The 18,509-nt window shown below is 61.7% G+C and overlaps 1 protein-coding gene across 9 annotated transcripts in view; it reads left to right on the top strand.

Moving 5' to 3' along the window:
• The window catches only part of ACOT7 (acyl-CoA thioesterase 7), a 104,292-nt gene that overhangs the window by 82,349 nt on the left and 3,434 nt on the right, over positions 1–18,509 (top strand). For all 9 annotated transcript variants that reach the window (XM_045475457.1, XM_045475460.1, XM_045475458.1 and 6 more), the window contains exon 8: positions 5,295–5,479. In XM_045475457.1, the coding sequence (XP_045331413.1) occupies positions 5,295–5,479 (185 nt within the window). The remainder of the gene's footprint in view (positions 1–5,294; positions 5,480–18,509) is intronic.

Here is an 18,509-nt window from a genome sequence, read left to right as displayed (position 1 = left end):
CCAAGAAACTGGATTTTACATTCAAGTCACCCAGCGTAGCGTCTGCGTGGATAGCTGTATTCATTCTCCGTGGCTGCCGTGACTGCTTACTAGAAATGTGATGGCTGGGACAGCAAACCTGCTGTGTCCCAATTCTGGAGGTCCAAGTCCAACCGGGATCTCTGGGATAACACCCCGGAGCCGGCAGGGGGCAGGGCCGTTCCTTCCGGAGGCTCTGGGAGAGAATCCGTTTCTCGCCTGTTCACCTTCCAGAGGCCTCCTGCCTTCCACGGCCTGTGGCCCCTCCACCATCTCCACAGTCACCAGGGTAGCATTTCTCTGACCCTCCGCTCCTGCCCCCTCGTCTGCTTAGGACGACCCTTGTGAGGACATCGGGCCCCCCCGGATAGTCCAGGCTGGTCGCCACATCTCAGGCTCCTTAACCTAACCACATCTGTAAAGCCCCTTTGCCACGGACGGTCACATAGTTCACAGGCTCAGGGGACTAAGACAGCTTCCGGGGCCACTGCTGCACCTGCAGTCCAAGTCGGCTCATCCCACTTGACGCAGGCCATTTCTGAGCTCTGCCTATGAGCTCTGTAGACAGGACTCTCACAGAGAACACAGGGGAACGACAAGGGGGTCAGCTCTTGGGGGTTTCGGGGCAGCATGAGAGGACGTGTCCCTCAGTCTGTCCCAAGCCCCCCAGCTGCTGCTACCAGGTACCTCTGAGGTTTGGGAGATTAGCAATGAGGCGACAGAGGCCACGAGCTTCCCGGCAAATCTCAGCCTCTTACAGAGAGTTGGTGCTGGAACTCGGGTCCGGAGGGGACTTTGTGTACCGATGTCCCGGGACCCGGTGAGCGCCGCTGAGTCCCGGCCTCTCGGCCCAAGCTTGCGTGCTGGGGATGCTGAGCTGTGGCCCAGGCGTCCCTCTGCAGGGTCCACTCATGCTGCGGTCACATCTCAGTGTCAGGTCTGGCAGAGCTGCTGACGTCCTGGAACCCGGAGAGAAAGGGCAGGGTTCTAAGGCTCGGTTACCCTGGGCTCCCCACAGGCTGAAAACGTAAAATCTCTCTTGCTGATGCAGTAGCCCGTTGTATGTATTTAGACAGTGTTAGAAGTGGCATCTTGGCCAGTGTAAATGCGCCTGCTACAGAAAAAGAAAAACGCTATTTGTTTTAACCTTGACTTCTTATCGCCACGTTGGTACAAATCTCCACCCGAGACACTAACGGCGTTGTGTGGGCTCACTCTGTGCTTGGCTTGGGGTGGCTTTTCCTGGAGGACTGTTAGGGAAGGACATTCAGACCTTACCGGAAATTTCTGTCCCAGGCTTGCATCCCCGTGACATACTTAACGTGGGGAGGTGACCTCCCCGTGGCCACATTTGCAGCTCACCATTTCCTCGACTTCCCCGAGAGACATTACTCCTGTGCCTGTTTGCAGATGAGGCCACAGCACAGTGTGGCTCCCGGCTTGCTGCCTGCCCCGGGGACCTCCCCAGCCACTGCAGCCTGCGGGGATGGCCGGCCACCCAGGGCTCACACCGGGCCTCAGGGAGCCTGCCTTTCATGGAGACGCGTTTGGGGAACGTCTGGCCGTTCCCACTTCAGGAGCTCAGAGGACTACTCCGTGTGCCCTCTTGGCCTCCATCCCCCAGGCCAGGAGAGCGGCCCTGACACCAGGAGCCTGTCCTAGGTGGGCTCGTGGCACCCAGCACCAGCAGCAGGTGCCGTTTTCCCCCTTGACCTGGTCATGCCTGGTCTTTTTTATTTTTTTGAGAGAGAGAGCACCCACGCATGCACGTGCATACACATACACGCACACATGAGAGGGAGAGGGACAGAGGGAGAGACAGAATCTCAAGCAGGCTCTGCACTGCCAGCGTAGAGCCTGACATGGGTCTCGAACTCACAAACCATAAGATCATGACCTGAGCTGAGACCCAGAGCCACACACTTAACTGACTGAGCCACGCAGGTGCCCCCTGCCTGGTCTTTTAAATAAACAAGCCACTCTCTGGGTGGATTTGGACGTGTGACCTAGTGGAAAAGTCCCCAGGCAATGTGTCAGTGCTTTGGATGCTCGGCCTCCGCTGCCCCCTACGGAGAGCCTTTGAGCATGTGACTGCTGCGCCCGGTAGGCCCCCCTCTCTGCAGTTTCCCAGGCAAGTTGAGGTGGACGGGAGCACAGGCTGGGGTCCTTCCCGGTCTCGGGCGGTCCTGCCCCTGTACTGGGGGAGAGATGGAATGAGCCAGACCTTGTGGGAAAGAGCCTCGCCGCCCCATCTCCGTGAGATCTCTGGGCATCCTGGCCTCCACTCAGGCAGCATGCCTCTGGCTTCGTGTCCAAGCCCCATGCTCGCCAGTAAACCACGTCGACATGGTGCCTCTCCAGCCTTGCCCGGCCTCCACGTGGTGAAGGGGCCTCTAGAATCCAGTGAGAAACCACCCTGCACGAGCCTCGAGGAATCGGCAGGAAGGGGGAGCCAGCCCAGGCTGAGCCTTGTGCTGGGTCTCCCAGTACCCCGCACATGATGGCTGCTGTCACCACTCTCTGGGCTGTGAGCACCCTCCCCGGGTGACCTCTGGCCACATGAGATAGGAGTGGTGGTCGCTGGAGGTGAGCGGGTCCCCTTAAGTCCCACAGCCCCTGGCTGGGTGTGGTAGACCCACAGACATGTCTGGGGTGCCTCCTTCGTGCTAGGTGCACTCAGGCACAGGGCGTGACCCTCCTCCAAACATGTGCACCTATGGGGTCGTTCAGTACCTGTCCTTCTGGGGCGCCTGGGTGGCTCAGTCGGTTGGGCGTCTGACTTCAGCCAGGTCACGATCTCGCGGTCCGTGAGTTCAAGCCCCGCGTCAGGCTCTGGGCTGATGGCTCAGAGCCTGGAGCCTGTTTCCGATTCTGTGTCTCCCTCTCTCTCTGCCCCTCCCCCGTTCATGCTCTGTCTCTCTCTGTCCCAAAAAATAAATAAACGTTGAAAAAAAAAAAAATTAAAAAAAAAATTTTTTTTTCATAAAAAATAAATTAAAAAAAAAAAAAGGCCTTCTGGAGTGCTCAGGTGGCTCGGTCAGTTAAGCATAGGACTCTTGATTTCGGCTCAGGTCGTGATCTCACGGTCCGTGGGATCGAGGCCCAAGCCAGGCTCTGTGCTGACAACTCGGAGCCTGCTTGGGATCCTCTCTCTTCCTCTCCCTCTGCCCCTCCCCCCGCTCACATGCACATGTGTGCACATGTTCTCTCTCTCAAAAGAAGTAAATAAACTTAAAAAAAAAAAAACCCATGGCCTTCAACTTGGGGACAATAGGCCACTTCGGGGGTCTCCTGAACCCCTGAAATCTTAAGCAAAATCAGTCTGTTCTGTTTCTCTCTGGAGAACACACGGCAAGCACAGATTCTCAGAGGGTGGAGGGGACATATGATAGAAGGGACCCCAGGAGAGGCATCTCTACCCCCCCGACCTGCCCTGCATGTGCACTGGGTGCTGAGGCTCCCGTAACGCAGGCAGGGCCTGGCGAGCCTACGGGTGGCCTGTCCCTGTTGGTCACATAGGCAGCTCCGTCCAGGGCAGGAGGACTTGCCCGCTGACGCTTGACCCTGACGTGCTGCTCCCTGGTCTCAGCCCAGCACAGGTGTATGCTGAGTGCTCTGTTCATGACTCTACCCTTGTAGCTCACATAGTGCCACTTGTCACTGACCATGTGGCCTTCCTTCCCTCCCGGAAATGGCTGTACACGGCATGAAGCACTCCCTGTAAGTATGAAACTGAATGTGGCATGGAACATTCTGGTACTTGATAACATGGAATAACTGCTCCTGCTTCTGGTCTGCCCACACACTCACCTCTAACAGTCACCACGCTGTCTTGGCTTGTCCGTCTTCCTGGGTCTTTAAACATGTCTTGTGGGGCCTGTCTCCTTGGAGCTAGGATGTCGGGGCTCCCCCGGGGTTGTTCAAAGGTCCCCACAGCCAGCACTTCCAGGGAGCAGGACTCAGCATTACATGCCAGACCTGGGCAGGGATTTCCTTGAACCCAGCCCGGAATGAAGCCATGCTGGGGCATGGGGGTCGGGGAGCCCTTGTGGCTACATGTTGGTAGAGGGGAAGCCATGCATATTCCCTTCGCCTGGATGTCCCCGAGGGTTAGCGCCGCCTCATGGTCCAGAGCCCCACCACTGGCGATAATAATGACTGGGCACAAAGGCCAGCATGTGGCCCGTCTCGTGCTTCCCCGTAGTTACCCTGTGAGGCAAGTCAAGTCTGTTTATAGGAAAAAGACTGGGCTCCAGGAGATACAGGGCCAAGGCTAGATGGTAGGTGAGGGCCCACGAACAGGAGAGCCACTGTAGGTTAGGAAGCAGCTGCCAGGGTGGATATTCGTGACCCAAGGGGCATGGGGAGCTCAGGGAGGTTGGGCTGAAGTCGAGAGAGAGGGACACCTGGCATGGCGTCATGGGAACGTATGACTTTGGACTTTATCATAATCAACAGGCAGGTGGTGAGCCCCTGGGGACTCTGACCAGGAACAGAGCCACGGGTGTGTTGTGGGAAGGCAGTGCCCGCGGCTCGGGGGAGAGCCATGGTCCCGTGAGCAAGCCTCACGGAGAGACAGAGAGCCTGGCAGGGCAGGTGTAGTTTTGCTGGACAGAAGGGTAGGAAGAGGAGGGCAGGGCCCGAAGTGCGCACAGTGGCTCTGGGGGATGTAGGACCACGGTCACCGTGACGGCTGGCCCGACCAAGCACTCGAGGCTGCCGCTAGACCAGCATCAGGAACAATGGCTGGGGAGCACGGAAGGGACCAGGGGAGGTAGAAGGAGGTTCTTCGGTGGCGCTTGGCCCAACACAGTGAGGCAGCCGCGTGGCCACCAGTAAGGCCACAGTGTAGACGGTGTGGGTTGACTCGGCCTCGACGCTCCTGCAAGAGGGACGGAGCCAGCTCACCGTGCAGCCACCTGAAAGCAGGTTGGGGCCTTGCCCTCGGGCAGGCGTGTCCCCGGCATCCTTCCGGCAGACGCTGCCCCTCCCAGGGGGCACAGACCCACGCTTGGGCAGGGGGCCAGGGACCCCTCAGCTCACTGCTCACCTAGATGCCAAAAGTGAACACCTGCTCCCGAGAAAGGTGACCGCTCAGGGGCCGCTACTAATGAGGCGCTGTGATGTCTCGTCATCTGTACGTCCTCGTAGCATTAGAGTGCTGTCGCGTAACCAGGCGTCTTCTAACGCCCCCGGTAACCCCGGTGCCTGTGCCCTCCCCACCCGACCCGGCCGCCCCGCCTGTGCCCTCCGCTGACGCGCTGTGTGCTCTGCAGGGTGCGTCATCACCATCTCCGGGCGCATGACCTTCACGAGCAACAAGTCCATGGAAATCGAGGTGTTGGTGGACGCCGACCCCGTGGTGGACAACTCGCAGAAGCGCTACCGGGCAGCCAGCGCCTTCTTCACCTACGTGTCCCTGAGCCAGGAGGGCAAGTCGCTGCCCGTGCCCCAGCTCGTGGTGAGTGACCGCCTGCCCTGCCGGGCGCCCAGGAGAGACTGAGTCAAGGGAGCCCCTTCTGGGGAGCAGGGCCCCGGCCTGGCTGCCCCCTGGCCAGGCGTCCTTGGCTGCGCCGCCCCTCAAACGTGAGGGGCTTCCCCTGTCCATGCAGGCAGGGCAGGGGCGGCCTCCTCACCAGCTCTTTGCCCCGGGGGTGCTCTCTTTCTTGGGGGTGAGGACGGCGCCCCGGAGCTCCTAGTGCCGTGCACACAAGCTAAAATGGGGCCGAGGACCCTCCCGAGGGACAGGTTCTCCAGGAGCCGTATCCTGTGCGTCCTGCTCGACGGGGCCCGGGCCAGACCCCTACGCCACGGGGCTGGGCATCGGGGCCTCATGACCTTTTCCCTGCTTCGGCCGCCTGGCCAGGCTCTGCCCCGGGCACGCAGAGACCGAAGGGTCCGGAGCTGGAATCCCAGCACCTTGACCAGTGCTGACCACGGGGCTGCTTGAGAGTCAGGGAGCCAGAAGCAGCAGAGGTTCAAGGTGGGCGAATGGGGAAGGTGTGGGTGTGTGGTGAGGATGCTTGGCTGGGAGATACTCGGTAATTGTGTATCGAACAAACGAGCGGACGGGCGGACGATACTCCCAGAGTTCCGTGGAGGACAGTGACGGTCTTACAGTAAGCCTCACGAATTCCTTAGCAATGCCAGTCACAGTGAGTGCCCTGCCTGGATCGTGTCCGGGCACCTGCTAGCACGCCCTCTGCGCCCCGTCACCAGCTGAGGACCGTCCCCCCCTCCCCCCACCCCGGGCCAGCAAGGCTGAGGCACCTGTGGAGGGTCGTACGTTCAGTCCCGCGGCGCCTGGGTTGGGGTCCAGCACACGACTTGCCGTCATTCTGGGCGGGGAGCCTCTGCTCAGGCTGCTCCTGGTTTCTCCTGGGGCCGCGGTCGGGGCTTCCTGCCCTCCGTGGGGTGAGGGTGAGGGGGCGGGGTGGGGTCTCCGAGCGCCTGGCACTTTGGCGGCCCCCACAGTCCCCGCTCCCGTGGCTCCTCCAGAAGAGCGGGTACCGGAAAACTCTGTGATGGACACGCTGCAGCTAAGACCTCACTTCCTCACGTGGGCTGGGAGTCAGGCTCCCGTATGCTTCCTCACCACCTGGCTGGTGGCCTGCCTGAGGCCCGCCCAAGGCCCCGTGGGGGTGGCACTCAGGCTTGGGGGGGGGGGGGGCTCACCAAAGCCGCCGTGGCAGTGAGGCCCCTGGCGTGGCCGTGTCCTCAGGAGCCTCGGCTGCCTACAGGGCCCTGCTTCACCCTCTGCCTTTGCACCTCCAGTGAGTCAGGTGGGGTCAAGAGATGTCTCCGATGACAGAGCAGAGACGGCTGCGAAGGGGAGGGCTGTGAACCTGGCCTTGAGGGGTAAGGGGGTTTAACCGGGCTGAAAGGAAGGAAGGCAAGAGCTGGGGCGGGAGCCCCCCTCCGGCAGACGGGCCCCAGCTCCCCATTTCCAGCGGGCCTCGTCAGCTGGACGCTTCCCGCTCCGCCCGGCCGGCTGGGACACGCCTTCCGCTCTGCGGGCTCCCCCTCCAGGCTGGCAGGATGGCTTCCTCCCCACCCGGCCCTCGGCCCACGTGCATGATCCCCACTCCTGGCCACTTCTGGCCTTGACCTTTGCAGCCCGTGTCTCTGGGTCTTGGGCCACGTCTCCTCAGAACCTTGCCTGCTCCTCGTGGCCCCCAAACGCAGGCCTTGCCCGCTGCTGGCCTAGACCCGTGTCCCACCTTTTCCATGTCTCACGGTGCCTTATCCTAAATGCCGAATTCTGCCGCACGTGGGCGAATACTTGACGTCTCTTCTCTCTGGCCTCCGGGCTCCGCAGGGTGGCCAGACCCAGGGACACCACATCGTGTCTCCCCAACCTGACACACGCACCAGGCCTCGGTGAAAGCTGTGCTCCCTTGACACAGGACTGCCGTGTCCAGACCATCCATCCGTGGCCCCTAAACACCAGGCCCTGACGGGTCCCTGTGCCCGTCCCCATCCTTGGGCGGCGGGGTCCAGGCCCTGTGCTGCAGGCATCGCTGTGGTCACCGCTCACTCCCCGGCTGACTTTGCCAGCTCCGCGTCTCTCTGGGGTCTCCACACATGCCTCAAACGTGATTTATCCTGAATCGCACTCATTAACTTTCCCCCCAAAACCCCACTCGTCCTCACGTGTTGTGGTCCCTTTCTCAGCGAGTCTGGGAACCCGCCTGGCCCCCCTGTCCACTGTCCTGCTCGGCCCCCCACACCCACTGTCTCTGGGCCCCATCCCTGGCTGGATCCCTGCTCAGCCCTTGGCTCACCGCCTCCTCCATTCTTGCCGCCCTCGGTCTGACACCCTAGAGCCAAGTGGATTTGTTGAAACAAAATCAGATTTTCTCCCCTTCCTGCCTAATCTGCTCGGCGGCTCCTTGGCACCCTCAGCACGGGGTCCGGTGAGGCTCTGTCCTCAGCCCCCAGACTCGTTCCTGCCTCGGGCCTTCGTACCTGCTTTTGCCCTGCCTGGATGCCTTCCCTCAGACCAGTGAAGAGCCAGCTCCTTCCACGGTTTCTCAGAGAGTTCCTGCTCAGGTGGCCTTCCCTCCGCACCCTAGATAAAGCCTGACCCCCCCACCTCCCCCACCCTCCCCCCACCCCCGCCCCACGGCCCGGTGACCCTCTCCCCTCCCCGCACCACCTCCGGGCACACGGCACCATCTCGGATCCTCTGGTGCACACGCATTCGTTCGGTATCCGGCCCCGGCCTCGGCCCCGATGTGTGACTCCAGGACGCCCAGCACAGACTGGGGCTCAGGAAGGTGCCTGTGGGGGCTCGTGGGCTTGCTGGCTTCTCCAGCCACATTCCTCCACCCCACCGGTCAGTGCCCCGCTGGACACTTGGCAAGTGCCGGTCCCTAAACACCACAGGGGCTCCCTCCCCTCACTGCTGCGGACGCACGCGCACTGTCAGGGCACGCGCGCGGGTGTGGGCCTCCTGCTGCCAGGGTTCGGGGCAGGGACCCCGGCGCACTCCTACTTCCTGGGTGCCTCCGTTTCTTCCCCTGTACAATGGCGATGGCCCCAGCACGTGCCACAGAGGGTGGGTGAGGGTCCTGTGCGCTAGTTTATACGAGGAGCTCCACACTTGTCAGCTGCTGTTTGCTGTCCTTTCCTGGAACCCTCTGGAGCCCTCCTGGTGGGGGTCATGAGGGAAGAAGCAGGAGGGGGGCGGTCAGCATTCACTGTTGTTCCCTAGGTGGGTTCCTTCCACGGTGGCCTTGTGGACGGGGGCCTGGGGTTGGGGGGAGGGGAACCATTTCCCAGAGACTATCTGGACAAAAGGAACCAGGGACCCAGAGGGCTGGGGGCAGTGGCCAGCTGCCTGTCACGGGAGAGAAGGGGCGGGAACACATCTAAGGCCACCCAGCGGGTCCCAGCCAGGCCCAGCCCCGGGACCACTGGGGCCCTTTCCTCCCCTGTCAGCTGAAGGGGTGGCCAGGGGCCCGTGGGGCTCCCCAAGTGAGTAGGAGAGTAAGGACAGGCAAGGAGTCGGCCCATCTTCATCTTGCAAAGGCTCATTCTGAGCAAATGCAAATTGACAGGGTTTTCTGGCACAGTCCGAAGTGGCAGCTAGAGCCGATTTGTAAGGCTCGCCTGCTCCAGAGCCCGGCAGCTGCCGTGGGCTTGGTGGGAGGTGCCGAGGCCGCCCCTGCTGCCCCCACGCCACATGCACCCCAGAACTCAGCCCGCTGGGGAGACCAGGGCTGCAGCCGGGAGGAGGGCCTCGGTTCCCCGGAGGTCCAGTCTGCCATGGAGAGTGGCCTGCCGTCAAGGAGGCCCCCTGGGTGGGTACCCAAGACCTTCGTGGACATAGGAAACAGTCCCGGGTCTGGGCCAGCCTGTGTGTGCAGAAAGCTGCCTGTGCCCTTTCTAGAAACCTGTGACGGGGGACGGGGATGTCCGTCATCGGTGGGGGGCCAGCCCAGAGGAGGAGGTGCTGGTGCCCGGCAGGGTTGCAACGGGACGGTGGGGAAAGACACTTGCTTGAACAAAGAGCACGTGACCGAATCCCCTAAGTCTGAGGGGCCAGCAGCTAGCGATGGCCGTGTCTCCCTGCCGGCCGGCCTCACGTTGATCCAGGCTGTTATCTCTCCAGAATTAAAGATGGTCTTTGATTCTTCACTGAGGCGTCCTGGGGCCCACCCCGTGGCAGGGAGGGAGCCCCGGCCTGTCCTCCAGGGCGCGCACTCGAGGCCCGCCGACACAGCGCCGTCTGTCTCCCAGAACACGCGTGTGCTCCGCACAGCCTACGTGCCTGTGCCCGTGGTGGGCGCTCGGCCTCCTCCCCTCTCTGCACCCCCCCTTGTCAGCTATTTTTAGCTTCCATCCCCAGGGACCGGCTGACACGGAAGGCAGCGCTGCTGTTTGGAGTTTTTCTTGATGAATATTTTATTCTGGGGCGGCTGTGCTCAGCAGCTGCCGGCACTTTCCAGGCTAATCATTAAAGAGGCAGATGTGGAGTATGGAGCTGGACGCCAGGCCCAGGCCCCACTGCTGCCCTGCCTGCCTCTGAAGGCCTGTCTGTGGCCATGCACCCTGACGTCAGGGGTGGAGGGCACGCCCCAGATGGCCCTGAGCAGGGCTGGAAAGGTGGCCTGTGCAGAGAGACACCGTGGCAACCGCTAGGGTGGCTTCCTGGGGACCTGACACCAGGTTGGTCCCAGCACCCTTCTTCGTCTCAGTTTCTTTTTAGAAACTGGAGAACCAAATTATTTCTGTGTTGAAGGGAGGGAGCACTGTTCTGGGGCCCCTGCCTGCCTCCCATTCTCTGGTTCAGATGGGGATGCTGCTGCCCCCAAGGGCCCCGGGGAGACAGGAGGTGTGGCTGGAGAATGTGGAGGGCGGGGTGCCAGGGGTGCTGTGTGCTGGCCTGCGGTGACCGGGGTGTGTCGACACGGGGCAGGGTGGCAGGACAAGGGGGAACCCAGCCCGGCACATAGGCAGTGCATGTTTTGAGAGAACCCTCGAATACAGCTGCTTCGTGGATCATTTGGAAAGGACTCTTTGCTCTTTAAAAAAAATTATTTTTAATGTTTATTGATTTTTGAAGGAGGGGGAGAGAGAGACAGAGAATGAGCAGGGGAGGGGCAGAGAGAGGGGGAGACACAGACTCCAAAGCAGGCTCCGGGCTCCGAGCTGCCAGCACAGAGCCCGGCGCAGGGCTCGAACTCGCAGACCACGAGATCATGACCTGAGCTGAAGTCAGACGCTTAACCGACTGAGCCACCCAGGTGCCCCTGGAAAAGGAACCTTTTCCCCAGCGAACTGAGGCCCGACCACAGAGCCGTGTCACATGGGGCGGAGGGTATGAAGCCGGTTTGCTCTGCTCCCAGAAAACCCAAGCCACCGAGTGAGCCTGGCCCGCCGCAGACGGCCTTGGCTGCTGCTGGTGGATTCTCGCCTCCCGGCTCACCAGGCTGTCACTCAGCGTGCCGGGGCCTAGACGCAGAGGCCTCCGTCGTCAGCCACTGAAGTGACAAGAAAGCATCTTCTGGGTTGAAACAGGAGGCAGCGAGGCACAGTCTGCCTGTCTGCTTTCCGAGCGAGGCTCGCCCCAGCCAGAGAACGGGGAGAATGTGTGCTCAGGCGGGAGCCATTTCTGCGCCTACTGAGCACCCACTCTAGGGGCCGGGGGCGCCCCCCTAGGCCAGTGTCCAGGCAGGGACACCTGGGAAGGTGACAGCTGGAGCGCTCACGGAGTGCTGACTCACTTCTGGGCTGGCGGATCCCCACACGGGGGGTCAGGCTCGGTTGTTGCCATCCTGCAGACAGGTGACCGTGACAGAGGTGGGAGGTAACTTGACCGAAGTCACGTGGCTGATCTGGTCCAAGGGACCTAGCGTGAGACCTTGAGCCCCAGCCACGACTGCTCCCTTTCCGCCCCCGAGGCTCCGTTTCCCCACTGGAGCCATCACGGGCTGAGCAGTTACTCTGCAGGACCTCTCTGAATTGTCCCAGAGATGACCTAACTGGGAGGCTCCCGGCTCCTTTGCCCTGAAGAGGACATCCGTGCCCTGCCGGACCCCAGGCACGTGGCATGCAGGCAGGGGGCTGGGGTCCTCCCGATGGCCCCATTCCTCGAGACGAAACATCAACAGCTAAGGAGGCTAAGGAGGCTGCCACTCCTGACCGCGGCCAGGCCTGCTCTGCACAGCCCAACGCAGCAAGGGAACACACATCACTTCCCCAGGTTGTAGGAAAGTGGGTCTTTCCCCAGGGACCGTCATGGGCAGGGTCCCCAGTGGCACAGCTTGGGGGGCCCCTCAGCGTCCTGGACACTCAACGTCCTGGAATGATGTTCACTCGCTCCCTAATTGAAGAAACTCAGAGGTACTGTAGTGCGGCGGGATTGGTGCTGTTCTGGAAGGGTGTGAGAAGCCATGTTATCGAGGGAACCTGTGCTCCCTGCTGCCTCTCCCTGCCCCTCCCTGCGCAGGGGTGAGTCAGGGACTGGACTTCATGAAGCTTCTTGGTTCCGGACGCTTCACAGGGACTCTGTCTCGTGGTGGGAAAAGGCCCGCATCCCCAAGCCGTTCCTGTCACCTCAGTGGTTGGTGCTGGGAAATTTCTAGTGGCCTGTGAGAACCGGGGGTGTGGGTGAGAGGGGGCAGTCCCCGCCAGCGCGGCCTTCCCCTCTGCTCTTCCTCCAACCGCCTTTACCTGTGCCGCCTGCAGATGTCCTCTGAAGCCCCACCGTGTCCCTGCCGGTCCGCCTTGGGCCCTTTGCCGGAACAGCAAGTGTTTTGGAGACCACCCTCCCGTTAACATTCAACAGCTAGCTACCCGAAAGGAAGGGCCCGCGGCACCAGTGATACACCTTTTCTTGTTAAAACGCTCGTAGGTTCTACTCTGGAAACGTTGGTCTCGTTGCTTTGTTGTGATGTTTTCAGATCCGGGTGACCCCTGGCTGTTTTAATTTCTCTCCAGTGTGAGAGCCCAGAAGCAGGCCCTCGGAGGGCACGGTGAGGCCTGACTCCGGTGGCACCAGGAAGGCGGCTGGAGGAGGGGAGGCCTGTGGGCGACACTGGCCGAGGTGCAGTCTCCTGGGGAAAGGGAGGGGACCCCCGCTGGTCAGGGCGCCCCAGGTTCCACTGCGGCCACCTTGGAACGTAAGTGAGGGGAGAGGCCTGTGAAGGTGGTTGGGACCGGACGGGGGCCAGGGCTGGAGGACCGAGGAAGGGGATTTCAGCAGGACAAGCTCATGGCCGGTCCGTCCCGCGGGGGACACAGACCCCCCTGCCCCTGATGGTGTAAGAAACACTGCTTCTTACTGGCACCGAGCTTTCTCCGCAAGGTGGCAAAGACCCGCTAAATCCAGGGACACTCCTGAACCCTGTACTCAAAGGTCCAGGTGAGAAGCAGGCTCTGGAGCCCCCAGTGGTAGGAAGGATGCAGAGGGGCCTCCCTGCACGCACGCGCGGCCTCGGGCTACAGTGAGTCGAACCGCCAGCCGGAGGGAGGTGCTTCTTCGGGGACTTTATCCACGCCCAGGTGCGCTGGACGCTCCCCATCAAGCCTTTGTCACCACCGGGGGCTCCTGTTGAGCCCCTCAGGGGTCTGAGCTCTTGAGTTGGTCGGGAACGGAAGGCGTCTGACTGCGTGTCATTGGAGCAAAGCCTCTGGTTTGAATCTTTAGCACAAACACCACGCCAGTTTGGAATCAAGGCTCTTCTGTTTCACTCTTCCATTTGTTCGATCATTCGTTCATTCATTCATTCGGCAAATGCCTCCTGGGCCAGGCCCGCCTCAGCGAATGGCAGTTGCGATCTTTATCGTTGCTATCCGGTGGGGACAGCCGTGTCAACGCAGCTGGCTCAGGAGTGAGTGCTGTGACCACCGCCACGCCCCCCACCACCCCCACCACCCCCGTGTCGTGGGTGAAGCTGAGGAGAAGTCGCCCGATATGATCGAGTCCTGCTTTGCCTCCCGTATCAGAGCCGTCACCCTTCGCTGCCTTTCCCGATGTCCCCAGCTCCCGGGCCCTCTCGGAGGGGAGTCCACGGCCACTCTGCACAGCACAGCCGTCGTTCCTGAGGCTGAGCCGTGCCGCCGGGTGAGGGGCCCTGACACGGGCAATGTCACCGTTGGAGCCATCACTGGAGGCGGCCGCGGGGAGCCCCCCACGTGGGCCATCAGGCAGGGCGGTGAGGGACTCTGCTGCCCGCCCGGCCTGCTGAGGTCGCATCTGTGGGTGCAGCCGCGCTCTGGGGACACAGCTGCTTGCCAGGCTAGGGGCCCCGGATGCCAAGTTCATCCCTGCCTGGCCACACATGGGGCCCCCCACGAGGCCATGCTGAGTGGCCCCAGTCATCAGAAGACCTCCTGACTGCCTGCACAATTGTCCCCAGACCCCTCCTGTCTCCCATTATGAAGACGGGAGAGGGAGCGTGCGCGGCTTCCTAATTAAGAACGTCTGTGTCCCTCAGGCTCGCAGGAAGCTGTTCTGTCACCACTGGAAACCCTCTTCGCACCAGACATTCGTTAATTACAAAAAGGACAAGCTATTGATTTTACCGCGAGTGGAAGTTAGTCACTCGCCCTCCGTGCCAAGTTCCAAATGTGTGTGCTCGCGGCACAGAAAATTGCAAACTGGAAAACATTTGGTCTGCGCTGTTAGGCTCCAAGAGCCACAGGCTTTCCTCCGGTGGAAAGGAGCCCGGAAGACAGCGGCTGGCAGGAGGGAGACGACGAAGATCTGCGGCCCCTGCAGCCAGCGGGCGGGGGCCATTGGGGCTCCCCGAGCAGAGGGGCAGGGGCACTAATGACCCCCGTGTCTCTGGCTGGGTGTGAAGTTCCAAAGGGCCTGATGCCTTAGGTGACCCCCGGAGCCGTCCGCCCTCCTCCCCGGGCAGTGCTGGGAGTTGGCGCAGTCTGTCTCTGAGGCTGTCTGTGACACGAGTGCCTCCCAGGCACGTGTACAGAGAACACCCGGCCGTGTCACCTCCTCAGGTCGCTGGTCGACAGGTGTGAGAACCTTGCCCTGGGAAGCTGGGGGCCATCTCTGCAGCCCAGAGCCTGGCTTCCTCACGACCCCTCCACCGTCCCCTCCACTAGGCAGGCACCTCCCTGCACCCATGGGAGAGGATGCACCGGGTCTGAGCCTCCCCCCTCCAAGGTGCGGGCGTGTGCTCGGGCTGTGGCGCTGCTGGCCTGTGGTCCTGCGCCCTTCTCCCCGCCGGCAGTTCCAGGCCCTTGAAGGCAAATGTGGTTTCCCGCAGAGGAGCTTTTTCCTTCTCCCCGCCGCCCCCAGCCCTCCATTAAAAACAGCAACAGCCAACAACTTATGTATTTATTTACTCTGCCGGATGGAGGGAGACGGGATGCAGGGAGGCGGCAGCCGGGCCGTGGGCGGGGGCCGCGCAGGCAGCCATCTGTCTCGTTCTGTCAGCTTCACACCCGGCAGGGAAGCGGTGGCCCCTCTTAGCCACTTGGCTGGGAGGGCTGTTTGTTGGAACTCACGGCCTGGGGCGGCCAACCGTCCTCTGGCCCGAGGGGCCGGGGCGGTGCCGCCACAGAATGCCGAGCACTGCCCTGCCCACCTCTGTTCGCTTCCCTCTCCCCCTCGGATGGCCGTGAGGGGACTTGACCGTCTTTATAAATCCCTGCCCTGGCTGGACACCTTCCTGGGCAGCCGGGGGACAGGGCGCAGCGCTCACGGGGCGGGGGCGGGGGGTGCTCGATGCCTGATGTCAGCCAGACACTGCCTCTAGGCCTGGTGGGGCTCTACAGAGCCCAGAACATTCAGCACATGCCGTCATCCCGAGACCAGAAGAGAGATGAGCCCTCAGCTGGCCCCTTCCTCTGAGGCCTCGCTGAGCTGGCCGGCTGCCCGCACATCCATCACGAGTCAGCGTTCGTTCTGTCTGAGGGCAGATCCCGGCTGATGACTTCGCTGCGGAATATTGAACGTTGGTGCTGTGCACTGGCCTCTCCCTCCACCGAGTGGACGCTAGAATTTACCGTGTTTTGTGCCAGCAGCGTGGACGGGAATCATCTGCGCTTCGGCCTCTGCCCCTCCTCAGGGCACGCATTGACTGAACTAGTGAGAGAAGCGTCCAGAGCTTCTGGCACACACATTCTGGAACCCCTGATGGCCTCTTGGCTGCTGAGGGGTAAGTAGCTGCAGTGGTTGGGGGCAGTCTGGTGGAGGGCGGGCTTCAGGCCTGACCGGAGCCAGAGCTCTAGAAAGCCTTGCTAGACTGGATCATCACAGCTGCACGTCGGGCCCAGGGGGGTGAGGGGAGGCCAGCAGGGTGCCACCCTGCACGTGCACGGCCCCAGGGGTGAGCGCCCCCTTAGGATCGGTGCCGGGGCGCCTGGCTCGCGACTCTGATGTGTCTGTACAGACGTTCCCGAAGTTGATGAACGAGAGAGAGGATTCCTCGTGAGTGCAGGGGAAGCATGGGGTGAAACATGGGACGACAGCCCCAACTCCGGCTTCCCCTGAATGTGACAGAAGGGTGGCACACTGCTCGTGTCTGTGGAAATCTGGAAGATGCCCTGGCTGCTTGTGGTGCCTCGGTAAACCCCGGCCCCGTCAGCCCCGTGGGTTGGACTCACCCTCACGGGAGCGACTGGGTGTTGGAACCTGAGCCGGACAAGGGAAAGTGCACCGCACCTCCGCCATCTCCCACAAGAGCTCGAGAAGCTTCTTGGGGAGGCGCCTAGCTCCGAGGCTGGAGTGAGGGGCTGGGCCAGGAGCATACCCCTGACCCTGGGCCCCTGGCAGGCTGGCAGGCTGGCACCAGCTCAAGAAGGGGCCTTCACCCTGGGGGCCTCCAGGTTCATTCTGGGCAACATCGGAGGGTCACAATATTCCCCATTGCCTGCCAGGGAGCCCACGGATAAGCGCCCATTGGCATGGGATGGCCTGGCCCAGGCTCAAATCGAGGCAGCAGTGCCCAGGCTCAAATCGTGGCTCTGCGGCTTACCAGATGCCATTTGGGCAAGCCACCCACCCCCTCTGGGGTCCTCGTTGGTGAAAGAGAAACCGCAATGACTTTGGTGCTCCTTGTGGGTTGCCGTGCAGACTGTATTGAGCTGGCGTGGTGCTGGCACGTGCCGGGGCTCAGTGCGGGCCGTTCCCTAGAAGCCGCTGCCCAGAGAACTTCTGAGAACTGCCCCAGGTTGGCCCCCTGTGCACAGCCCACGTGGGAGAAGGGGTGGGAGGGCTCCACGCTTGGTCACCGCACAAGGTTCACCTGGGCAGTTGGAGGGATATTGTCACAGACGCGTGGGTTAACTCGGGTCACCGCGGATATGGTTCTGGGCCAGAGGAAGGTGCCAGGTGGGGAGGCGGGCAAGGGGGCCGCAGGGAGATAGAGCCTGGGGGGGAGGGGCAGCTCCCCTCCAACACCAGACTCAGTCCCTCAACTGACTGCGTGTGACTTGAAGTTCTTTGTGCCCAGGGAAGGGAGAAGGGGTCCCTACAGCTGCCCTCATGGGTCTAGTTGCTTTTTCTTTTTTTACCTTTAATTATAGAAAAATAAATGCAAAAGTAAAGAGAAGAAAGAACCCTTAAGTGGCTGTCGACACGGGGCCAGTCTTGCTCATGTATATACCCTGCCCACCCCACCGCCCAGGCCAGTGGAGGCTAATCTGAGACGGCATCATCGCCTCTGAGTATTTCAGTGTGTATCCAGTTTGTCCTTTGTCACCGGCTTATTCTTACCAGTGGACTGGACTCTGGACAGCCCCTTGCCCCGCAGACACCTGGCCCGGGGGCCCGGCCTTCCTTCTCACAGTTTCTGCAGGACCAGTGGCCCCAGCAGCAGGCTCTTGAGCGTAACCCCAGCATTGCCCAGTGTTAGAAGGGCCTGGAAGGGCATCCAGATGGATGCCCGCCCCAGCGGCAGGTTACCTGGGCAGCTCATGGGGGCCACTGTGTTGAGGCCTTGGTTTGGAGAGGGTATGGGTGCTGCCCCTGCTGCCCCTGCTCCTTGTAACCACACAGACAGGAGGGTCTAGGAGCTTCCCACTCCACAGATGAGGTGCCCGAGGTGATTCAGGGACCCTGCACCTGCTGTTCCCCAAGGAGGCCCTTCCCGTGCATGGTGGCTCGCTCTGCTGAGCGGGCCCTGTCACCGCCACTCGCCTGACCAGATGGGGAGGACAGCCGCGGTTGCCGTTGGCAGGTGACCCGCGCACCTCCGTGGATCGGGACCCTCCCAGCAACCCCCATGTGCCTTGGCACCCACTCGGCTGCTCCCCCCACTCTGGAGTCTCCCCGGCAGCACCTGGCCCTTGAGACCCCCTGGCACTGCTTGACTTTGTAGTGGGGCCGTGTCACTGTCACTTCTCGACATACCGGATGATCTGCCTCGCCTCCTGTGTGTTGCCGGCTACTCCGTCGGCTCCTGAGACAGGGTCCGGGCACCCGGCCCAGAGCAGCGCACGGGGGAGGAATGAATGCATGAACGAATGAATGCGTGCTGGCTCGGCCGCTGTAGGGAAAGCGCCGGGCTTAGTTCGGTGAGCGTTTCCTCCGCGCCGCTCCCGCTGTGTGCCAGGACTTGGGTGGGAGGCATCTCCGCGCCGGACCTTCTCCTTGATTTTCTGTGAACTGTGAGGAGGGTGTTCACCTCTGGTCGTCTGCAGATCTGATTACACACCGTACGGTTTTCACGTACCGTAGACAGTCCGGTGGGTGTTAGTGCGTTCACAGAGGCACACAGCCATCACCACAGTCAAGTTTAGAACATCGTCATCCCCCCAAAAGAAACAGTGCACCCCTCAGCCGTCAGCCCTCCCCCAGCCCCTGGCACCACTAACCCGTGTTCTCTGCGTGGGCATGATTATCCTAAAGGTTTCATGGAAATGGGATTCCTACGTGAAGTGGGTGGGGCCTCTGTCGCTCTCTCGCTGGGGACGGCTAGCAGGACTTTGGTCTCCCCAGCAACCCGGTAGGGTGGGTACTGGTCCATTTTATAGAGGATGGTGTAGGGGAGTCTGCGAGCCTTACAACGGGCAAG

Source organism: Leopardus geoffroyi, chromosome C1 (genome assembly GCF_018350155.1).
Source record: "Leopardus geoffroyi isolate Oge1 chromosome C1, O.geoffroyi_Oge1_pat1.0, whole genome shotgun sequence".
NCBI classification, from domain to species: Eukaryota; Metazoa; Chordata; class Mammalia; order Carnivora; family Felidae; genus Leopardus; species Leopardus geoffroyi.
This window is presented reverse-complemented; position numbering and strand designations above follow the sequence as displayed.